At 41.0% G+C, this 24,322-nt stretch overlaps 1 protein-coding gene across 3 annotated transcripts; it reads right to left on the bottom strand.

Annotated features, from left to right (window-relative positions):
* Window positions 1-515: 515 nt before the first annotated feature.
* LOC308182221 (cell surface glycoprotein CD200 receptor 1-A-like) lies at window positions 516-22,641 on the bottom strand. 3 transcript variants are annotated; one of them, XM_080566466.1, is made up of 7 exons: window positions 22,273-22,641; window positions 7,206-11,108; window positions 6,119-6,424; window positions 5,111-5,359; window positions 4,209-4,308; window positions 3,203-3,254; window positions 516-1,805 (listed from the first exon to the last, which is right to left on the bottom strand). In XM_080566466.1, exons 3-7 carry the CDS (start codon window positions 6,414-6,416, stop codon window positions 1,704-1,706), a joined length of 801 nt encoding a protein of 266 aa, XP_080422592.1. In that variant the 5' UTR covers window positions 6,417-6,424; window positions 7,206-11,108; window positions 22,273-22,641; the 3' UTR covers window positions 516-1,703. The 3 variants fall into 3 exon arrangements, with proteins under 3 accessions (XP_080422592.1, XP_080422591.1, XP_080422593.1); XM_080566465.1 differs by lacking the exon at window positions 7,206-11,108 and having other exon boundaries at window positions 22,273-22,632; XM_080566467.1 differs by lacking the exons at window positions 4,209-4,308; window positions 7,206-11,108 and having other exon boundaries at window positions 22,273-22,638.
* Window positions 22,642-24,322: the final 1,681 nt, after the last annotated feature.

Genomic DNA, 24,322 nt, shown 5'->3' on the forward strand with positions numbered 1-24,322 from the left:
CTGAATCAAACATGTTTAGTCCAGTGTAATGGACCTGTAAAGGAACTCAAAACTCTGCAGCTAGGCAGCAGGTTAGCAGGTACTGTACTGCTATAAATTTAATGTATTACATGTGTACCTATGTAGCTGATTTATATTCAGTGCCCTAAATATGTTTTTGAGTCTTGATCCCTTCTGTTTCAAAATGACATGCAGAAATGGAGAAAAGCAATACTTGCATGCAGAGAACTCCTGGACAAAAGTGTCTGTTTCATACCTGGTAGAGTGAGAATCAGTAACCATTTATATCAGTTTACATGAGTACTGCATTCAAGGAACATCAATCAATTAAAAAATCTGTTTTGTAAGCACTGGGTCATAGCTCTCAGGAGGCTATCTCAAAAGAGAGCTCTAGCAACTGGTGGCAAAGAGATTTCTGTGGTCTAAAGGAAAAATCCAGTTCTTCCAATCCTACCATCAGGTCAAGTACTCCGTCGGTATTTTAAAATACTGAAATAAAAGGCAGTAAACAGAAGTTTACAGATGGATCTCTTTATTATTACTGTAAAGCCAGTTCATAATTTAGGTAGTAAGGCATCAATCCAAAAAGTTTGAGAAACACTAATATATAGAGAACGATTTATTTGACTTATTCCCAAGGAATATTTTGGGAATGTCAGAAGTTACCTTAACATGAGACACATTAAGATACACAAGCTAATTTACATACAACAAAGTGAGCTTGCAAGTACATTTAAAAATATCAATAAAAGATCTAGACATATGAATGAAAATATCTTCAGTCGTGGTAGTAAAAATAAATATGACAACAGTTAGCAGGAATGTTATCCTTTTTGTACATTATTGCACAGTTGTAGGTGATACATTTGAACTTGTTTCATTGTGAAATATTTGCTGTTAGTTTCTGTTAAAAATAGCTTACCAGATTTGAGTAACATGATTCTTTTACCGTATCTTAATGCCAATACTCTTAAGAAAGAGAGGAATACTCTGCCTTCAGAGAATCTTAGGGAAAAGTAATCATAACAATAATCTGACCTACCTAATGAACATGTTTAGTGGAAATACTGAATAGAAACCTAACAAGTGAATTCAACATGCTAGTGATGTCTCTTTTTTAGTGGATGAACTTGTAAATTCATCACTCATTTCAATTTTCTGAACTGGGAGATGAAAGGTCTTCCCTACTGATACTTTTTGCCAGTTAAAACTTTTCTGTGATTATCCATACTCAAAGCCCTTATGTGAGTCATTTGTAAATTAGAAAAAAGTGTCTGTTGCCTGGAGAGTGTTTCATTTTAGTTTAAACACTCTTCCCATCTCCCAAGTGTATGCAAGATAGTGTCAAATGTGTCAAAGTAATGCCTACAAGTGACTGACAAAACTAGTATCTCCAATTGAAGAATACAAAGGGAAGACTGATAACATTTTTTTTCCGGGAAAAACTATAGCTTGATGTCAGTCAAACTTCCCCAAGGAAAAACAGGAAACCTGTTTGCTTTCCCAAGGAAAAAGGCAAAATGGGAAGAAAGAGCTGTGCAGACTCATCAATAAGCATAGGTCTTTGAAGAGACCTAGTGAGCTATGTTGCCCCTGAATCTGAAGAAATCCTCTCAGAAGTTTCTTTCTATGACCAGTCTTTTGTAAAGTGTCTCTCCCCTTTTCCAGTGTTGTTGAATCACTCATTTTGCTGTTGACAGTCCTTATGGAAGATTCTGCCCCACTGTCAGATCTGACACTGAGTTGTAAATTGTGTTTTCCTTCTGCACGTAAGTAGTATAAGGTTCCACCTCCGTTGTGTCATCCTAGCAAAACAAAACCAAATAGTGTGAATGCAGGAAGTAGGTTAATTTGGCAAGATTTTGCAAGCCTTTCATCTGGACTGAAGAATGTAACTGGGAAATAATGCTCCAATTTTTATTCTTCTTCGACCCACAAAAAAAACAAAAAAGCCCAAACAAAACAATGCACACACAAACAAACAACCAAACCAAACCAAAACACCATCTGTTGCTTTTTCTGCCAAAGAAACTGTATTGCTATTTCTTTCGAAGACTTGATGGATAAAGCTAAAATATTGATTTGTGTGCTTCCTTTTCCTCTTCTATCTCTTTCCCTTCTCACTCACTTATTTTCAACCTGGAGAATTTAGTATTAGGATCTCTTTCTCTACAGAGCAAATCACGTGCTATTGTCTTGACCAGAATTGATTCCTCCATCAGTCTACAATTTCAGTCTAAAGATATTCTAATATAAGTTTTGTGATGTGCCAGCAAGAACACTGGTACTTAACCAGTTATTTTACATTAGTGCAACTGTGTCTTTCAGCAATAATTGAGAGGTAGGGAAGCAGAAGAGGAAGAAGGAAAATAACTAGAAGTGACTAAGTCATTTCAGAAATAGAAATTGAAGCGCCTTTTTAAGTTGGTGACAGAATTTGAGCCTAGAATGTGCTCCAGGTACACAGATATGCACAATGTAGATGTTTCACGACATAAATGTCTCAGCTTCCCTACACGGAAATGCTGTTATTTATATTTGGTAGAAGAGAACAGAGATACAGAGCTGATGAGTGAATTTCTCAGCTACATGGGAAGCATGTAACACCGTAGGGAATTCAAGAATATCTACCATGTTGGACGTAAGAGCTCCTTCCATTGTTTTATGAGATGCTTTGTCTTGAGTACAGTTGGCTCTTTCTGGATTTTGACCAAACAAAATAAAGACTGGCCTTCAGAATTTGCACATTATCATTCTGAACATTGGGAGAGATTTTTTTTTCTCTTTCTAGGTTTGTTAATTTTGTTGTTTAATCCTTTTGTTTACTAATAGTTTTCTTAATATTCCCCAACCCATCAGATTGCCTCTCTTACTGAGCACTGTTTGTACAGCAGTTGTGGACAGTGTATCTAATATGACCAGAGAGATGTGGTGGGACTTGCTCCTTACAAAGATAAAGGATGGCAGTTACTGAAATCTTTGCTGTTGGAACATGCCTCTAATGTTTGCTCCAAGTCAAAACTATGGTGATGATAGTCTCTGTTTTGTACTGAGATACAGCTAAGGACAAACATATAAGACAGAATAGCACCTGCTGAAAGTAAAGAGTAAAAACCTAATGGTTTCTCTTATTGACCATGTTTTCAGGGCTTTTAGAAGATCCCTGATTTAGTGATGGTCTAATCTGCATCGTTCTCCTTACCTGTAAGGAATGTGTAAGAGAAGTATCGGGAGGTTCAGTTTTGTGACAGAGTCTGTAAAAAAGAAAATAAGCATTAAAGCAAATTTCTTCCTCAATACAACACTTTGCTGAGGGGTCTTTTGAGCTTCTTTAATCACAAGCCTATGAAATATTTTTCTTTCTTGTTATCAAGAGCAAAGCCTAAAAATCTTCTCATGTCTTTCTGTCCTTGACTTTTGATCCTGAAGTTGTGGCACCCTGGCTTTCTTTACAGGTGTCTTCTGATGTTTTGGGGAGCTTAAGTGCAGAGTGGAAGCAGGTTAAAATCAAAATCCTCTGGAAGGTTGTCTTAACTCCCCCTTACTGAAATTGTATTGAACTAATTGTTCACCTTTGAGGGAGAAGGTTAGGAAGAAAAACAGTTTTGGAACAGGGGAGGGACAGAACACAACTGAGGTGTTCAGTACAGGTGCTAATTCAGCCTTTCTCTACACAAATGATTTTTTTTTCTTGGAACTGCTTTCTTTTCCACAGCAAAGCCTAAAGGGGCTAGAGTCCAGTTTCACCCAGGGAGCTTCTTCATATATACAGATAAAATTTGCTGTCTCTTCCATTGACATGGCAGGATAGCACTGGCCAATCCTCTGACACTTGATGGAGCTTCTTAGGTAGAGAACCATTCCCCTGGTCTGACCAAGAGAGACACTGACAGGCTCTCACAGTACCTGAAGAACAGATTTGCTCTGCTGCTTTCCTGTCAGAATGAAGAGCTCCTATTCAGTGTAGCAGGCAATGCGTTGAGGATTCCCTGCCAATTTCTGACCATCTATATTTTACTCGGGGCATTATTCAGTGAAGATGTGTGCAACACACAGTGTCTGCAGTATAAAGTAGAAATATTTGATGTAGTCACTTCAGTTACTCATAGCAGCACAGACTGACAGAATCATGATTTCAAGACACAAATAGTACTTAAAGATTTCTGCTAGCACAAGACAAGTTTTCCTTAGCACTCTATTGTACATACCTGCAACCATGGAGCTTAAAATAGTAAATGACAGCCATGAAGGTGATAATGATCAGGAAACCAAGAGCGATGGATATATACAGGATAAGGTCGCTCTGTGCTAAAGACAAAGCACAGTCTTAATTATGTCTTCTCACTGCTACGTTCCTTTATTATTTCAGTATAAGTTTGAAGTTGCTTTAGCATATACATTTTCAACATGCTTGTAAAATAAATATAAATCCCTTTGGCAGAAGGGAAAGTCAACAATGAAACCTGTCTGAGAAATTCAAATATGGTCTGTGGCAGAGACAAAAGCAGATCCCTCAAATCCCACAGTGGATACTCATGACATTTATTCACTAAGTCATAGCTGAGCCCCTCTCAAGGACACAGCTTATCCTAGTATTGCAATTCATGTGTAGTTCTCCAAGAGGAAAAATCCAAACCAAAAAGCAGAAACCAAATGCCATAGAGTGTCAGATGTTCCCTACCGAGAATTAAGTGATTTGTTTCTGCTAGCCACACAAGAGATGGTTCTCTTTCTCTCTCTTACCACAATCTAAGCAGGAGACCTTACTGTTGCATCTCAACAAATTTTGTTGATGTTCTGCTTCCATGTGGTTAACAGTAAGAACAGGACTGCTTTGAGGCTGCTTACTGCAACTTTCCCACTACCAAAAGAATACTACCACAGTAATGTACTTCCCTTTTAGCGAAGAAACCATTTGGAAATAGTGTTTGGAACATGAACAAGCTGGTGATATTTCTTGGCACATGTAGTAGAGCATGATACTCTCATCTATATAGGACTTCACTGAAGGTTTCTATAATTTTCATAGATTATTCACCTAGAAAGCACAAGAATGTGAACAGAGGGCTAGACAGGATTTTGAATGCTGAACACACAAGGGGGAGCTTACATGAGGAGCAGGCTATGGACTTGGTCTCATTCAGAGTTGTGTGGTACACCATGCAGGTTACAGTCTTCTCGTCGGTGCTGTGTGCTGTGAACCTGCTGAGCACGGTCACTGTCCCGTTATCGTGGCTGTCTGTTTCGGTCATGGAGTTGTTCTCAGGGACCCACGAGATCTCAGCAGCCGGCCTCCCCGCCGCTGCCTTGCACACGGGGTTCCTGTGGTCGTCGCAGTACAGGGACAGCCTTGGGGGGACTGCAAAGCATCAGGAAGGGGAGACATGTGGGTTGCTGCAGTTGGCAGAGGCTGTTCTTATTCTTTACCCAAAAGGAACGTCATGAAAAGAGGAGAGTCAGGTTGGAGGTGCCATCCTGTCACAGCAATGTGTGCCAAAGTGACAAAGATTTATGTCTTTTTTTTTCTCATTTTGGACAACTCTCCCACCTTGAGGTGAGTTACCACAGCCAGGTACCATTAGAGGAGGCATCTCTGGACGTGGAGGTGGGGAATTACCCAGAATACAGGGCTGAATCAGACTTTTGTCCTAGGCAGCCTTTATGCATGTGGCTTAAAATGGATTTGAATGGCAGGCTAGCAGGAAATGGGGCTGTTCTTCCTGCCTGGGTAACAACATCCCGTGTTTGATCGAATATCTCAGTACTCGGAGGTGTTGCCCTCCCATGTTTTTGTCATACTAAAGTAGTGTGTTAGTGAGTGACTACAGGAAAACAAGACGCACATGCAGACTCCTTCTTTAGTGTATTGGGGATTGCTTCACACCCATCACTTGTAACTCTGCGGGGCAGAAAGGGGCAGCAGAAGGGAGAAGGGTTTTGGCAAATGAGGAGAGGGAAGAAACAGAGCTACTAAATGACATGCTTGACCATTCGTGCCATTGAGAAAGCTCCTCTTCTCAGTGCACGCTTCCTCCTGTGCAGGAGGAGAGGAGCTGTGTCTGTCTGGGGCTGGAGGTGGTCCTTTGGAGAAGGGAGAAATGAGGAAGGAGTCCCTTACCTAGCACGGTCAGCTGGTACATCTGGTGGAAATTCCCTTCCTGAGTTACCACTTCACAGCTGTAATTTCCTTCATCAGCCATTCCCACTTGCTGTATCTCAAGGGCGTAAGACTGGCTTGATCTGAATTCACAGTTCACTCTGTCACTGCAGTTTGTTCTGTCCACCTTTTTCTGATCAGCCCTGTATCCCAAGGTGCAGGGGCCTCCTATCTTGGGGCTTATTTTCCACGTCACCATAGTTGCATCTGGTTTGTTAGGGCAGGTCATCACAGCGCTGTGACCCACTTGTGCTGCCATTCTGTTCCCTGGAGGAGACAAAGAAGGAGAAGGATGTGTGAAAAGGTGCCCAAGGATGTCACTCACAGCCTTGGAGTTCTGGTCTGTGCTTCGGAGGGAAATGTCAGCACTGTTACACTCCAGAGGGAGGCCCTGTCTGTGCTCATCCACAAGCTGTCTATCATCTGGTATTACAGTTGTGAATTGTGGAACTGGTAGGATATTAAAGACTACCCTCTCATAACCATCAATATGTTTCCCTCTGGGGCTCATCTTAGTGGATAAAACAGGTATTAGAGGAAGATATCCTGCTCTTGCACATTGGTTTTAGCAAGTCAGCATCTGAATAGTGTGGCAAATCCTCCTGTGTGTTACTCATGGCTAAAACATTTCTTGGTAGCATGTATTTAGTAGTCTTCTGCCTCTTATTAGCTATATGCAGCTGAGCTCTCTGTCAAGCTCTCTGTAGAGTTGCCACTTTTCCAGGTTTGAGGCCTACTTTGTCTTTGCTTCATCACTTGAATCAGATTCTCTGCTTGGATCAGATTCTCTACTGGCAATCATTCCTCAGAAAGTCTTTCATAGAATCCTAGAATCATTAAGGTTGGAAAAGGCCTCCAAGATCATCTGGTCCAACTGCCCCCCTACCACCAATGTCACCCACTAAACCATGTCCCTAAGCACCACATCCAACCTTTCCTTAAACACCTCCAGGGATGGTGACTCCACCACCTCCCTGGGCAACCCGTTCCAATGTCTGTCCGCTCTTTTTGAGAATAAATTTCTCCTGATTTCCAACCTGAACCTCACCTGGTGCAACTTGAGGCCATTCCCTCTTGTTCTTTGGTTTCTACTCTCCTGATAAGACAGCAGGAATGCAAACTTATCTCATCTTCCAGCACTGGTGGAGGAGATTTCTCCTCTTCTTAAGGTGTTGTCTACAATCAAGAGAACTACAGCAAGCACATTTACTGTTTTTCCTCAACTGAATACATTTTTTATCCTTCTTTTATTAGACTTCTAACAACTTTGGGATTATTTTACTGTTCTCACGCTTACTGGCAGGTCATCGGCCCCAGCATGGAGCCATTACAAAAATCCAACATTTATCCAAAAGCAATAGTAACACGTATGAGTCCCCTATAATTAGTATTATGGATTTGCTGACTGTACTACAGCAGGCAAAGAAAGCTTATTCTCAGTCTTCAGTGATTTCTATAGTACTAAGCGTTCATCAAACCCAGGATATTTTTTAGCTCTTAATCTCTCTTAATGCCATCTTGAAAGGAGTTGCTCCGTAGGTAATGTAGCATCACAACATGACCTGAGAAGTGCCAGTATAGACAAATACTTGGGGAAGATGGGTAGGAATAATGGTGCTTTTGTGGTGGTGGGTGGTTGTATCTTTGGATCTCTTCTGAATGGGAGGAGATTAGTAGCTACTTAGGCTTGCACCTCTTATCAGAGTTCCTTTCCCCCCATCCTTGTAGAAATGTCTGTAAACTCTTCACGGCTGTTACCACCTATGTGCTGAAATGGTAGAAATGTGGCTATTGCATATAGGCCATCTCATAACAGCATTTGTCTGGAACCATTACAACCAAGGAAGTAAACTTTTACTTCTGCATTCATAAAAAATCCAGCACTGTGGGCAAAGGCTTTATCTATGCCTCTCAGACGTGACCATGGCACAGATAGCAACAGGGGAGATTTGTGCAAGAAGAAGATTATTGTCTTATGTCTCAGGGGTGTCTTTTGATTTTCTGAATTTTTGTGATCATATGCATTCATGCTGTGAGTCTACACAATGCATACATGCTCACACTGTGACTGGCAGCAGTCCACATAGGACATGTATATAAGTCCTACCCATCTTTATGCCATGCATGGAGCTTCAAATGTATAAAATATGCCCATATCCCTATCCCTCTTGCTTGTGAGGCTAAGATTGCAGAGAAACTTTACTCAGATGTTATATCAATTTGTATTGACTCTCTAGTAGTGTGTCTTGTTCCTGAATGCTGTTTTATATTTGCTTGGAAACACATTTTCTTTATTTATTTATTTTTTCTTTCTATGCCACTGACTCGTCTTTCAGGTTTTAAAAGATGTCTCTTGCTTGGAGTCACGCGCAATGCCTTCTGCCCTTACCTTTACATGATCCATGAACTGTGTACTTGAAGAAGCTAGATGTCTGTATGGAAAAATCCAGGACTTAGTACACAAGTCCTTTCTGGAAGTTATCACATTGGCCATTGGAAGGGTAGTAGCGAGGCCACTCTGATGGCTCCTCTGTACTGTGTTTATTAAGACAAGTTGCACAATCAGGATTGCCTTCATTTTATCATTATTACTATTACTATTACTATTTGCCTATGGGTCCCTGAATTTTGTCTTAGTCAAGACAATAATCTGGCTGGATTTTCTTTTTCGACAAGCTGTCAGGACTGAATCTTTTTTTGCACATGTTGAACATCAGTCATGCCTGCTCTTTTTATAATGACCAGACTTGGGATGCCTAACCAGCCTGTGCCTTCAGCTGACACATCCAAGGGGTCAGGTTTCTAACCACAAGATATCTCCTTTCTTTGTTTCTTTGAGCCTTACACTGCTGTGAAACCTCTCAACATGATGCCACATTTGGGACAGCAGGTTCTTTTGCTTTGTTTCAACTAGCCACATGGGATCTTTTCCTTAATAAAGTGTTATGTGATGGGTGTTGTTCACAGTAAACATACATGTGAGTAAGCACTCAGAGATGAAAGGAAGGTTACTTGTGTTTTTTAAGATGAGTTCCGTGTATGTTCATGACCGTTGCCTACACTTACAGACGTAGCCCACCCTCCTTCCTCTGTGTGGCACTTTGGAGATTGACAGAAAACAAAATCCTGAGGCACAGGTTGTAAACCAGTGTGAACAGCTGGTGAGGGGATGGGACTTTTGTGTTCTTTGGGTCCCGTTGAAGGAAAAAGCAAGTAACCAAAGAGTCAGCACTGTATCTATCTCTATAAATAACCACCTGAAGAGTAATTGTTACAGATAAATAACCTTTCTTTTTCACAATCATATGTGCAACAATTAATGGGCTAATAGCATTAATACCCAAGCTGCAATCCAAGATATCATCCATTTATACCTCATTAATTTCCTCTTTTAATAGATGACCATTATCCTTTGGGACTAGGTCATTGATCTCTGAGTGCTCTGTGCCTCTGGTGGAAGCCTGAGCTGTTGTTGCCTTTGACTGATGGTGTTAGTGGTGTTCTGAGACAGCTGTTTGTGAGGAGGTAATCAGAGTACTACTTTCCAACCATGCACTTATCAGCATGGAAAACAAAAGTTAACCAACTTGATTTGTACTGACAAATGAGGTTTTTTTAATAAATTATTCCAAAAAGTTACTTAAACAAACAAACAAACATAAAACCTCTTTCAGGCAGGTAAATTAATGAATCAATTGGAAGTTCAGTTGGGAACTTCTACTGACAACAAAGCTGGTGAAAGGGCTGGACGCATGTTCTGTGAGGAGAGGCTGAGCACACCTGGGTTGTCCGGTCTGGAGAAAAGGAGGCTGAGAGGCCTCTGCAATTCCCTGAGGAGGGGAAGCGCAGAGAAGGTGCTGGTCTCTGCTCCTGGTCACTGATGACAGGGGTGCACAGGACCAGCACAAAGCTGCACCAGGGAAGGGTCAGACTGGACGTTAGGAAAAACTTCTTTCCCATGAGGGTGGTCAAACACTGGAGTAGGTTTACTAGCAGAGTGGTGGATACCCCGTGCCTGTCAGTGTTCAAGAGGCATTTGGATAATACCCTCAATAACATCTTTTAACTTTTGATTAGCGCTGAAGTGGTCAGGCAGTTGGACTAGGTGGTCTCTGAAAATCCCTTCCAATGGAACTACTCTGTTCTGTTCTATTCTATTCTAGTATATTCTAAATGCAAAGGATTAGAAGACCTAAGTTTTGCATAATTAAACTTTTGTCAAAGTCTTCCCCAGACCTGACCTTGCTGTGTTTCTCTGTCCACTACCTAGAGCTGGAATTCCATTACCTCTGCCAGCACAATGTAAAGCCCAGTTCCTGAACATTCACCACACTATAAGAAATAGTCATTATGAGCACCAACTTTAAAATATTAGTCAAATCATTACTATTAGTCTGTTTGAGAAAACAATAATATGTTCTACCTTAAGAGTATTGTCTGCTGCCTCATTTTCTTTTGGAACCCACGTGAATGAACCATTCCAGCCCAACCACTTTTCCTACTGTTTAACTAAATTCTTGGGATAATGTTTTCTAACGTGCAAAATTAACACAGTTCACTGCATTTTAGCTACTTACAGATTCCCTTAAAGGTTTTTGCTTTTTCATTTCAAGGATTAAGTATCATTTGGGTGAAGACCTTTCCAAACCTAGACCTAGCTCCTGCAGACTGGTAGGAAATGTAGCTGCAATATTGCCCCGTAGTACAGTACACAGTATAGTGCTGTAAAATCTTAGTTACTCCAGCTGTACAACATGTAAATCAGAGTGTAATTCCGATAATTTGTTGGTTTTGTTTGTTTGTTTGTTTTCTGCTAGAAGAGGACAAATATGTGGGGATAGTATATCACTGAAACCATTCACTTCCCATTTTTACTAAATAAAGGGAATAATACTTAGCTTTCTGCTGCTCATTACTGCCAGGATTCATTGGTTAGTGTTTCCAAGCATTGCTGAAAATGAAAAGTGCTATTTATTTACATTATTTTCTGATACACAAATTATCCACCAGCCTCACAAATGCTTGTTTTCTTAATTCAATTATCAACAGTATTCTGTGATACTTGGTTGCACTGTATTTAAAGGACTTTTTTTTTTTTTTTCTAAATGGCATTGCAAGAAAATGTGAGGTGCGTGTTTTAAACTCAGATGATTTTACCAGGAGAGGAACTGAAAGAAGCCTTTTGTCTCATGATGAGTTCTGGATGGGAGTTCTATGAATGTCTCCAAAAACTGGCAAACAAATTGTTTCCTCTGCCAGTTTAGCACTGCCAAGTGCCTCAGAGCTCCGAGTCATACCATCAGTATGTCTGACCTCATCTAAAAATAACTAAACAAACCTAAGCCTTCAGACAGACTCTGTGTTGGGGCTGGTGGTTTTTTTTTTAGCTAATGTTTGCAAATAGTGACCACAAGTGACAATCTTGTGCTTGTTTAATGGTGTATGCTTTCATTTACATCTTAGAGCAATATCATTTTAAATGTCTTTCAATTCATTTGAACTCATTAAAGAGGTCAAGATCAGAGGCAGTCTGGGCTGCAGTGACAGCACCCTGGTTGAGTTTGTGATCTTGAGGAATATGAGCCTGGCAAAGAGAAAAGACAGGACCCTGAATTTCTGAAGAGTGAATATCCATCTGTTTAAAGACCTAGTGGATGAGACCCCATGGGATACTGTCTTCAGGGTCAGAGGAGCTGATCAGAGCTGGCAACTCTTTAAAGATAATTTTCTTAGGGTACGACAGTTCTCCATCCCCATGTATAAGAAATCAAGCAGGGAAGGCAGGAAACCAGCATGGCTGAGCAAGGACCTGCTGGTCAAACTGAGTTGTAAGAAGGAAATACACAGGCAGTGGAAGCAGGGACATGTGGTCTGGAAAGAGCACAGGGATGCTGCCTGGATGTGTAGGGATGGGATCAGAAAAGCCAAGGCACAGATGGAACTGAGCTTGGCAAGGGGTGCAAAGAACAACAAGAAGGGATTCTACAGGTACATTGGTCAGGAAAGAAAGGCCAAGGAGAGAGTTCCCCCTCTGATAAACAATAAAGGAGAACTGGTAACGACAGACATAGAGAATCCTGAGGTACCCAACAACTTCTTTGCCTCAGTCTTCATTGCCAGTCAGGCTGCCCACATCTCTCATTTCCCCAAACCTCTAGGTGGGGGCTGGGGGAGCAAATTTTCCCACTGTAAGGGAAGAGCAGGTTGGAGACCACCTGATAAAACTGAAGAGGCACAAGCCCGATGACATGCATCCCAGGGTCCTGACGGAACCGGCTGATGGAGTTGCTGAGCCACTCTCCATCATATTTGAAAAGTTCAGGCAGTCAGGCAAAGTCCCTGGTGGGTGGAAAAAGGGAAACATCACTCCCATTCTTAAAAAGGGTGGGAAGGAAGACACAGAGAACTACAGATCAGTGATAATCACCTCTGTGCCCGGGAAGATCATGTAACAGATCCTGCTGGAAGCAATATCAAGGCACATGCAGGACAAGGAGGTGATCCGAGACAGCCAGCACAGCTTCACCAAGGGCAAATTGTGCCTGACCAATCCGGTGTCCTTCTGTGATGGAGTGTCTGCAACAGTCGACAAGGGAAGACCAACCAATGTCATCTACCTGGAATTCTGTAAGGCCTTTGACAGGGTCCCACATGCCATCCTCATCTTTAAATTGGAGAGATATGGGTTTGAAGGGTGGATGATCCTGTGGACAAGGAGTTGGCCAGATGGCTGCAGCCAGAGTATTGTAGTCAATGGCTCTATATCCAGGTGGAGGCCAGTGACGAGTGGTGTCCCTCAGGGATCTTTCTTGGGACTGGTACTGTTTAATATCTTTATCAATGACATAGACAGTGGGATCGAGTGCACCCTCAGCAAGTTTGCAGACAACACTGAGCTGAGTGGTGTGGTTGATACAACAGAATGAAGGGATGCCACCCAAAGGGACCTGGACAAGCTAGATAAATGGACCCTAGTGGACCTAATGAAGTTCAAAATGTCGAAGTGCAAGGTGCTAGACATCAGGAAGAGGTTCTTCACCAAGAGGGTGGTCACACACTGGAATAGGCTCCCCAGTGAAGTAGTCACTGCACCAAGCCTGTCTGCATTTAAGAAGCATTTGGACTGTGCACTTAGTCACATGGTCTAAAATTTTGGGTAGACCTGTGCAGTGCCAGGAGTTGGACTCAATGATCCTTATGGGTCCCTTCCAATTGGGATATTCTATGATTCTATGATTCTGTGCTGCAATAGGGTTGGGGCAGTCCTTGACATGAGCACAGACTGGGAGAAGAACTCATTGAGAGCAGCCCTGAGGTGAAGGACTTAGGCATTCTGGTGGATGAAAGGCTTTACACGAGCCAGCAATGCATGCTTGAAGCCCAGAAGGCCAACTGCATCCTGGGCTGCATCAACTGAGGAGTGGCCAGCAGGCCAAGGGAGGTGACTGAGCCCCTCTGTTTTGCCCTTGTGAGGTCCCACTTGGAGTGCTGCGTCCAGGACAAGAAAGATGTGGAGCTGTTAGAGCAGGTCCAGAGGAAAGCCACAAAGATGATCAGAGGGCTGGAGCACCTCTCCTATGAAGAATGGTTGAGAGAGCTGGGGATGTTCAGCCTGAAGAGAAGGCTCCGGGGAGACCTCATGGCAGCCTTTCAGTACTTAAAAGGGGGGTTGTAAAAAAGGAGAGCAACTTTTTACTCAGGGAGATAATGACAGGACAAGGGGGGATGGTTTAAAACTAAAAGAGGGGAGATTTAGATTAGAGTTTAGGAGGAAATTCTTCACTCAGAAGGTGGTGAGGCACTGGCACAGGCTGCCCAGAGAAGCTGTGGATGCCCCAACCCTGGAGGTGTTCAAGGCCAGGCTGGATGGGGCTTTGGGCAACCTGGCAAGGAAGTTGGAACTGGATGGTCTTTAAGGTCCCTTCCAACCCAAGCTCATTAGCCCTACTTGTCAGCCGTGTGGATAGGTACAGTGCTTCCATTCCTATAGACACTCATTCACATTATCACCTGATGCAGAAATAGTCCAGCATATTTGCAGTCTCTCAAGAAAGCATATGCAAAAATGGAGCTCTGCTTTCTTTTACCCCAGAGCGTAGTACCAAGTTCAGATAATCTAAGATTTTGAACTGGGTGACCTAAAATCTCGTAGCTTACAAGCAAATTAAGACTGGGTATGGGTAATACTTGACAAAAATCTACTGAACAGGAGCTTATAAAGAACAGCCATTTTTGTAACAGTTTCTGATAAAAAAAAGGATGTCTTTCTTTCTATTTCAAGCTAAGTCAGTCTAACGAGATGTCAAGACTTGCTGTTTTTTACCACAGAGTTAGCTTTATTTAAAGATAGTCCAAAATGTTTGTGCTCAGGAATGAGTCCACAAATAGCTAGGGGATCAGCCAGCACAAAGGCAGTTCTTTAAATGGAAATTATCCTCACCCCTATCCTATTCTTCCTAGTCAACCATACCTTTACTTTAGTTTGGAAATGTTGATAGGACCTCACAGATTCAGAGAATCACCTCATTTTAGTCAAGGGCTGAAGTTGGACGTGCCATACCTTTTCCTTCTAGTGAATATTCCAAAAGCCTTCTAATCGCTAAACGTATGTTTCATTAGAACATTAACCAATATACTAGGAAGTGATAGCTCTTTAGGTAACTCACAATTGCTGGCTATACTCATTGAATGAAAAGGCCTGAAAATAAATCTTTCCTGTTCTCCATGCCTTTACAAAATGCCTTCTTTCCCCTAGTCCTTTTTTCTAGTCCACCAGCTTTCAGTGGCTTCTCAGGCCACACAAAGACTCCACATGACCTTTTCTTGTCCCCTTTTACCATCACATCTGTGACTTCTTGTGGATCTGTTCCAACCAAACCTTTTGCAAGAGTCTGTTCCCCAGTCTGCTTTCTTCGCCTTTCTGCTGCCTGCCCCAGCCTGCACTCTTAGGTAGAGCTCAGCAGCTCTGAGGGAAGACACCATCTCCCCTTTCCTCCAGGAATTTAACTAAGCATAAAGGACTTGTGTCTGCTGTGCAGGCAAACTGAACAAACAAACCTATTCCACTCCTAAAGAGGAAATGTTCAATGCTGCAAGTGTTAAAAGTCAGACCAGTCACCACACCGCTGTTTTCTGGAACGGTGCTTTCATTCTGTAAAATGGCTGAAGGTCAATTGCTGAAGTTTCCTCTGTGATGGCTGATTACTTCAAGACCCGTAGAATCAGGGCATATATGCCACAAACGTCAGCATTTATCTATTTGAATGATAGCTTGGAAACAACCCACTACATTGCACAGCTTCTTCTCTAAAGGTGAAATCCCATGTTATAGCTGAGCTGAGCTGAACTAACAGCATGCTGCAAATTAAAAAGGGGATAACCAATGAAGCAAAGGCCTCGCTCTCTGTGGGTCTGCAAAGAATAAGAAAATTGAAGAGGTGTGACCTATCAAGCTCATCTCAGTGCAGTGATAAGTGAATGATGATAATCAAAGGTCAGCCCTGTTAACTACTGAATTCTACCCAGGAGAGATGATATGAAGAATCATATATCTACACATTTGTTGTAAATAACTTCTCATTTTCAATCTTATTCTTCACAAATGAGTGAACAATGGAAAATGGCAATCATTTATTCTGTTTGTCAGGAAGTGCAGAGCCCAGGAGAACAAGCTGTCAGTCATACAGACGTAGAAAATAGACAAGTTAGGTTCAGGGAGCTCTGTACAGCTCCAAGCTGAATCAATCCATTTTGGTTATTGACATAAATTCAGTGTAAGCTTGTTTATCTTTGGGGACTCCTCTGACAGGTTACGGCTAGATAGGGTTGGAGGTCTTCAGTCCAAAGTCTTCTAATTTGACTCCAGTCTCTGAAGTTAACCTAATTAAAATACAACTAATGTTATGTCACCCTTCAGTGTCTTCCCTTGACTGCTGAAGAAGATTTTAAGAGATGTTTGAGAGGGTTCTCGAGCTCTGTTCTAGTGCATTGAGTGCACATTCCAGTGCACTGACAGATTCCAGTTTCATCTTTGAAAGTGGACATGTCCTCACTCAGGAAAAAACGCACTCAACCCAGGAGCTCATATTTGTGTTTCAGAAATGTTCTGGTTACTGTTGTCACGCTAAGATTACTGTAATTGAAAAAAAGATTTGGGGAAAAATTGCCCTGTTTTTCTAACATGGTTTCTGTAGTGTGTTTGACAGCTCTCGTGGATAACTAGTTACACCAGTTCCTTTACAGTGTCACTTAGTCATCTCTCCTGTTTCTCAGAGTTTTTCACACAGTAATAGGAGAAAGAAATATTTCAAAAACAGGAAAATTTGATTGTGAAACCACTAAATTTTTCAGGGGAATCACTGAAAAATCAGACAGCTACACAGCTTGAAAGTGCTTTTGATTCCTTTCAAGTAGGAAAGATTTCCAGCCTCTGTTATTCTTTATAGCAGGTTTTAACCCACAGTAAAACCTTTTCTTACCCCCAGAATGACTCAAGTTCCATGACAGCCTCTTTAGAAATTCAGCTGTTAAAGAGTTTTTTCACACTGTAAAGAGACTTCTTTACTTTCTCAGACGTAATTCTCTTGTGTCTTCATTTCTTGCAGTAACAATCTACAGTAGCATTTTGGTGCATCCCCCCTCCTCGCCCCCGCAGTTTAAACTTAGAGGTATAATGAACTGAAACAGTGATTATACCACAAGTAAATGACTAACTGTATCTTGGAATGAATATATTATATGAGTCATAGCAAGTTATAATCGTAAAGGCAGTACCGGATGCTTGGAAGAGGCCAGATACAATAGGCTGAGCTCTGCATTCTCCTTCTACCACTACAGAGTGCCTGTGACCACTTAGCAAGCCTTGTCTGGAATGAGGAGAAAGATAAACAAATAGAAAGTCTTTGTACTAGGGTAGAAATTGCTAAAGTACTGTCAGAGTTTTTTATGTGGCAGCTTTGTGACTCTGGAAATGTAGCCACAACAGCACAGGATGGAGTACAGGCTGAAAATCTGCCCTGCGCGCTGGATGAGTAGTAAGTAGTTAGAGTGCTGTGAGTTTCGTGATAAAAATACATGAACCAGCTTCCCTGAGTTGATGTGACTCAGACTCCTGAAGCTGCAATCACAGCTTTTTCAGTGACAACGCATCTTTAAAAGGGCAGCATTGGACACAGTGAGAAACTTACAGTTTTATTTTTAGTTTCCCTCTAATACTCTTTTACCTGTATTTGTCATTATTCTTTGAAAATGTATTCTATTCCCATTTCATTTTATTTAGGCCTTTTTCCCATCTTCAGAAATTCCATTCTTCCTCACACCCAAATTCTTCTTTTGTTCTCCTTGTAACCCGTTTCTGTTCTGCCACCATTAGTGTCCTTCGCAGTGTCAGTCTCTTTTCTGCTGTCTCATCCAAACTCAAACGGCAAATTTAAAACACAGCCAGAAAATGACACTTTTTCACTGTAAACTCTAGTTTTTCAATATGAATTGTCTGCAGCATGGCTGGAATTCTTTTAGATTTGAAACTTTAATATCAGGAAGTGGCTTTATATGTTGCAGAGAGCTGAGCACACTGGCAGAACTTCATAAAGAACCCAAGGTTTCAGTCTTCACATTCAAGATGGAATATACCTTTGCAGTTGCCAAATACTAGTTCTTAATGTTTCTATGATCTTCTCGTGCTCTTTAGCTTTCTTCAGTGTCCTTTCAAGCAGTAATTCAAAACAGCTGGTTTTGTAGGCAAAGGAATGATGTTAAATCTCACCTAGTTGGAGATGAGGTTTGATACAGTGTCCTCTCAAAAATTGTAAATTAAGCCAAAGAAAGGAGGGGTAATTGGAGGGAAGTATGATGGGTAAAAACTGTATCAAGGAGAGAAAGCAAAAGGCAGTGTTGAAAGGAAGTGTCAGGTTGAAGGTAGCTTGCTAATAATGTTTTTCAGCAGACAAATTTTATACTAATTCTGTTTAACATTCTTAATAATGGCATTGGCATTTGTATCAAGAGTGTGTGAGGAAATTTGCTGAAGGCAGAAAGTATATGGTATTATTAATATAAAGAAGGGAAATGTCACAGAAAAAGAACCGGGTAGCCTTGATGAGTGGATGGTAGATGTCCATTGAAATCCATCAGCTCAAAATGTAATAACAATGAAAATAGTTATTACAATAAATTGAGAAGTGTTTCATGATACAATGCCTGCAAAAATGATTTGATGCAATTATTTAAGGGTCCTTTCTTGAGGTTGTGTTTCTAACCTTGAGCAAAAGGGCTATGTCTCAATCAAAACATGGCTTTATAGAAAAAAAGGATAGGTATGCTTCTCTAATGGAGGACTTAATGTTTAAATGATGTGTTGGAATCATCTAGCTTGCAGAATTAACACCTTTGCCCAAATCCTCAACCAATAATAAATCAACGCTGAACTTAACAAGCTGTTGTATTTTATATGACTCTGGCTGTTAACTTAAAACTTCCTATAGCAGCCTCTGTGTGCAGGGTGAGTAGATCTTTATCCTTGCAGAATGTGAGCTGGAACAGATGAGAGGAGAAGGGGCTTACACTGTATGCCAAAGCAGTTTGGGTAGTATTTCTTTCAGAGTAGCACTGTGATGCCCTGTGTAACAAACTGCAAAGACCCTCTGGACACTTCCCACTACAGAAACAGATACAGAGTGTTTTATACTCTGTTCTGCATGCTGAATTTGACTTTCTACTCTCTTCCTCATGAGAAGACAAAAAAAAAAATGTTTATTTATGCTTAAGTGGCATTTTCCTGTTATTCCAAACAAAAATAGAGCATTGACTGCAAATGGTGGGTTGTATGCCCTCTTTTTCATACTTTCCAGAGAGCAGATAAGGGACTGCTGTGAAAACACACTAATGACTTCACTTTTCTATAGTTAGAGTCACACCTTGCTTAGTGTTCAGCTTTAGCACTGTAATTTTTTTTCTAGCCTTTTCTTACTCAATACAAAGATAAGGCAGCATAAGAAGATTCCCTCCGCTTTATTCTTATGAAAAATTGTACTTCTATATACAAAATATGTCAGCTTTGAGTATTAAGTAGAATGTACATCTGTAAGTGCATTACCAATTAAAGAAAATCTGCTTTATAGTCATAGAGTATGCGGTGTACTTGCAAAACCGAACTCCCCCGTTTCTGGGGTTCTGAAACTAGACACCTTTAGACATCGTGTTTGGACCATATCAAAGTAAAATGTTATGTCACATGAACATGCTTTGAAGATTGTATTAGGGCAATTTAGATGACTTCTGAGAATTTTTTTTTGCTTAATTTAATAGTACGGAGTTCTGTTTTAAGTGTTTGTGTAAGAAAAACAGGCTGTTGTGATTCAGGTGTTTTTAGTGTAAAAGGAGACAAAATAATCCTAGTACATAAAATCAAAGGAGCAGCAGAGCAATAGTGAAATCAAGACAAATGTACATTTACCAAAATTGTTTTTTAGCCTTTGATTTTTATATCAGGAGCAAGATTCCAGAGTAAACTAGAATAGGAGGCAACAGAGACAAGAGCACTGAAACACCTGAAGACAGTGGAAATAAGAAGGCAGTAAAACACACTAGTGTAGTAACACTAGTGAAGGAGAAATTAAAAGCTTTTTTTTTTTTTTTTTTTTTTTTAAGGGAAGAAGCTAAGGGAAAGCAGTTGCATTCAAGAAAGTTAGGTATCTGGGTGAAATTGTACTACAGACAGGTTGCTCTGAAGTTCCAATTCACTGTTATTCACCTCACTCTAATTTCAGCACTGAGGCAATGCCATTGTTTTCAGTTTTTTACTCTTGGTAAAATTGAGCTAACATAGAGAATCACATCTCATTACTGACAACAGATTTCTTTGTGCTTCCTCTGAAGCACACTGTCATATCTATTGTCACAAGATAGTACTACAGATCCAGGACTTACACAGCTGAACATTGCAAATGTTACTCCGATAAAAAGAGTTTAATTGTATGAACCTCATATGGAAAAACTTGCCCTCCCTTATCCCCTTTCCTTTGGAGTATGCACACAACCACAAGGTGTCTTATTTGTTTAGTTAAACTAAGAAAAGTCTTCAAAGTTTTACCTAAAAGTTTTTAATTCTGAGTCTTTTCCACTGCTGCTCCTATGAGGATTCTTATAGAAGGGTTGGTAGTACAGATCGTGCACCCACAGCTTCAATAGCATACTACCCAGCTCTGCTTGGGGACAGATCTAGACACAACAATCACAAAGGTGCTGCCCCTTCCTCAGTTGTAAAAACTGACCAAGGCACACAAGGCAATGTATTAAAGGTATGTTAAGGAAAACACTAATGCAGGTAAAGCCTGGTTATGCACAAGAGTTTTTGCATGACCTTATTTCATTCACGGTAGCTTGTTCTGGTCTTCAGAAGGGGGGCATAGTTCCTTCGAGCTTCATACAACATTAAACTTCTCTGGATAGAGAACACACACTAGATCATCTTAACACATCTGGCCTGTGATTTCTGAGGGAAAAACCTCGTCACTACACCTTGCTGAGAACCGTCACAATAATATTGAAGGAAACATGTTTAAAAACAGCCTTAGCTAAGAACTTCCCATCAAAAGTGTGCTGTTTGTTTTGGAGGGACGAGGTTCAAACATGAAGTTAGATTTCAACACATTGTTTTTGTGTGTTCTTTGAAGGGGAATATCAGTGATTCAAGACACCAAGAGGTTAAAATCCAATTGTCTTCTGGATGAAAAAGAGAACTTTTTTGGCATTAGATTTTTTTAATATTTCCAACAAAGTCCCATTTTAAAAAGAAATGTTGCCAGTAGGATTCTCCTTTGTCTCCCCCATTTTCTTCAACATTTTGTGACATGTCCATACTCCTTTACTTTTTGAGCAGCTGTACTCAAAAGCATAGACTATCTCTGATGCTACCATAACCTATGTGTATGACCTTGAGATGGTTCCTTGGTATTCTTCTCAGATAATTTATTTACTGGAAGAATGGGGACATGGGAAGGGAATGTTTTTTTGTTTGTTTGTTTGTTTTTTAACCTCTAGTGTGCCTGCTGTGAGTTTACTAATGCAGAGTTTAATAAAAGTGTGTGAAGATTTCAATTTTTTTCAATGGGTGGCACTGAGATTATAATTTTGGATCCCTCATTTGATCTGCCAAACGCACTACAGGCAGGTGTTCCCTCACTGACAACAATAACTGTATCCATTTTGCTTAAAAATATCTGTATATTTTAATATTTTTAAGGATAGTATCTTCTGTCCAAGTGGAATGAAATATTTCGTGTCAATGCAGCTTAATTCTACTTGTCCATAATAGTAATGGATATAAGCATGTTACATGTTATTCAGAGATGTCCCTAGCTGGCAGTTTAGGTTTCTGGAACTGCTACTCAAATTACATGAGCAAGTCCCTGGACTGCTGCATGGCATCTGAAAGAGCACAAGCTCTAGAAATGCAAATGAACAATATCTAGGAGACGTTAACTGTCATAGCTAGAATATATTAAAACTAAGCCAACTACACTAACAGACAGAGTTAGAAAGGGTTAGGAATGTCACTATCTTTGGCGCCAAAGCCCTGCCCGTGCTTGATAGCAATCATTCCATTAGCCTCAGAATGAAATTGCAGAAACTGCTCCCGGCTATCAGCACACCAGTGATCTTCCACCACTCCTAAGAAAGACACGAGATCCCTGCCCTGTTCCGTAGTGTCTACCACCTCTCCTCAGCAGAAACCTCATGGCCAAAAGCTTCACATTCACAAACACTTTCCTGGGCATATTTTTAATAGGTCAAATGGATCAGTTTCTCAGAGGATGTGGATTTAGTGCTCTTAGTAAATAGGCTATCTGTGGCTAGCGGTACATTATAGCTACGAGTCACTAAATAATTGCCTGTGTAGAAGTCATGGGGATAATGACTGGCAGCCTTGTGACCACTGAGAAAAGAAAAGCAGGAGCAGATATTTGGGAGGCATGTTTTGATCTTGCTCCGTAATTTTTAACAACTAAAGAAAGTCGTAACATGACACATAGCCCTTACGGTAAGAAAAGATTTGTGCACGTTTCCCTTTCTTCCACCCTGACAGCTGATCAGTCCCAGAGAACAGTTAGACTCACCCGTTATTCTTGTGAGCTTGGTGATGGTGAGCAGCATGAAAATACACGCAGCCTTTCCAGCAATCTTCATGTCAGCTCCTTTTTTCATGGCTCAGGCGGCTCTGTCACTCCATCCGTCCCACTGCCAACCTAGCTGTGGTCATGGGGCGTATTTCTTGCCTGCCAGTGCATCCTCAGTAGCCAAGGCGAGTGTTTTCTCTTCCGCCCCTTCCCCACTCCTCTCCTGACTGCCTGGCTCCTCCAAGTTGGAGGGGTTCCTCCTTCTGACTTTTGAGAGCACTAGGCTTCCTGTGCTGAGAGCCTAGGCGAACGCTGAGGAAACAGACTGAACAGCTCTGCCTTCCGCTCATTGGCTCTCCTCAGGAGGCTGATGAGTGAAGATAAACCCTGCAGCACAGCTCAGATGGGGTAGCAGTGGAGGAGACTATTTAAGCCTGAGTTTAATATCAAAAAGAAAATCTTCATTTTGTGGCGCTAGAGAGAAACTTTTTCTTCATCCTTGCCACTACTGCTATTCTGCATCTTCAGCACTTCTTTGTCACTACCTCAAAGAAAAATCCTTCCTCCTGTCTTAAGGATTTCTCCCTTCAGGAGCTACTGTCAGCTTTGTTTCCACCTTGAACAACAAGGCTTTCCAGACCCTGGGAGGAGAGACTGAGTGAGAGAAAAGAAATACTATTTTACATACTTTTCAGCAGAAATCATAGAAAATCAAGCTGGCCCACATCTTTCAATTACAACTTTTTTCTTCAGGATACTGTGGTTTTTGGGTTTTGTTGTTAGTTTTTTGTTGTTAGTTTGTTGTTGTTGTTGTTGTTAGCACTGTACCTGTTTCTCCACTTCCTCACTTTAGTCTTTTCAGATTCAGAGCTTTCTTTTCCTTTCTTAAGCCACAGCACTTCCCTGGCACAATTCTGTGGGCCAGCAGTAGAGAAGGTTCCAGCTGTTGAAAGCTGCAAATCAGAATAATTACCACCAAGGACAGAGACAAAAACAGTAAAGACAGAAAACAGATCAAAGTCAACAAGAAATTGAGGTGTTCATGAGCTAGGACAGCACAGCACATTTGGACATCGACAGGCTGCAGTGATGACGGTAGTCTGATGTTCTGGTAATTTTGTTGGATCAGACTAGTGTTCAGAAATGGTCTGCATTAATGTTCACTGGAGCAAAGGAGTGTGAATTAAGGTCTCATGTGAATAAGCAAAAAGACTGATAAGGAACATATAAAGAAAATCAGGCAAGACAGAAAGAAATTTAATCTTCTTGGTCCTAGAGTCTTATTATTGACTGCAGTTTTGTGTGGCGAGGAGTACTGTACCTTTGTCCCACTTGATTTTTAAGTTCAGTTTAATGTTTTGATGCTTCTCAGCAGTATTCTGAGGTTTTCAATGTGCTATCCACAGCAACACTCTGGTTTATTTTTTGAGTAATTACCGTTGATCTAGGAGTTAGTGATGCATGTGAATAGATAACATAGGTATATTTTAGACAAGGAGATGGAGAGGAAGAAGTGTTTGTGTAAAGGAAAGAATTAGGCAACGTGTAAGCAGTATGAGGCCTTGGATGTGTAAGAAATGGTGCTCAAACTTGACGCAAAGGCCAAATGAAACTAAGTTGGTATAAATGTGCAGATTTGGCAGACTGGATGATTGCTGCATGAACTGAGAGACTTGAAAAATGAAAGATGCAATGGGGTAGAAGAGATTTAAGAAGAGAGTTAGCTATCTTGCTAATAATAAAAATGCTACTTTAAATTGTCAGAATTACAGGTGTCTGACATTCCTACAGGAATTCCTTCAGAACCAGAAACTGGACAGCGGGATTCTTTTGCTAGGCAAATGTCATTTAAGATGTTATTAAGAAGCCTTGTGAGCAACTTTCGACTTGAAGTCTGGGTGTCCAGGAAAAAGCGGGGGGCTCATATAAGAAGGTAGGACAGAAATCTGAGGATGCCTGAGAATGGGAAATACTGCCACAGTGCCTCTTTTTACCTTTTTGAAAATACTACTACAGACAATGGAATTTAGGAAGCGAGACATGCAGTCTG

The sequence above is a fragment of the Anser brachyrhynchus genome, assembly GCF_964034855.1.
Source record: "Anser brachyrhynchus genome assembly, chromosome: 1".
Taxonomy (NCBI): Eukaryota; Metazoa; Chordata; class Aves; order Anseriformes; family Anatidae; genus Anser; species Anser brachyrhynchus.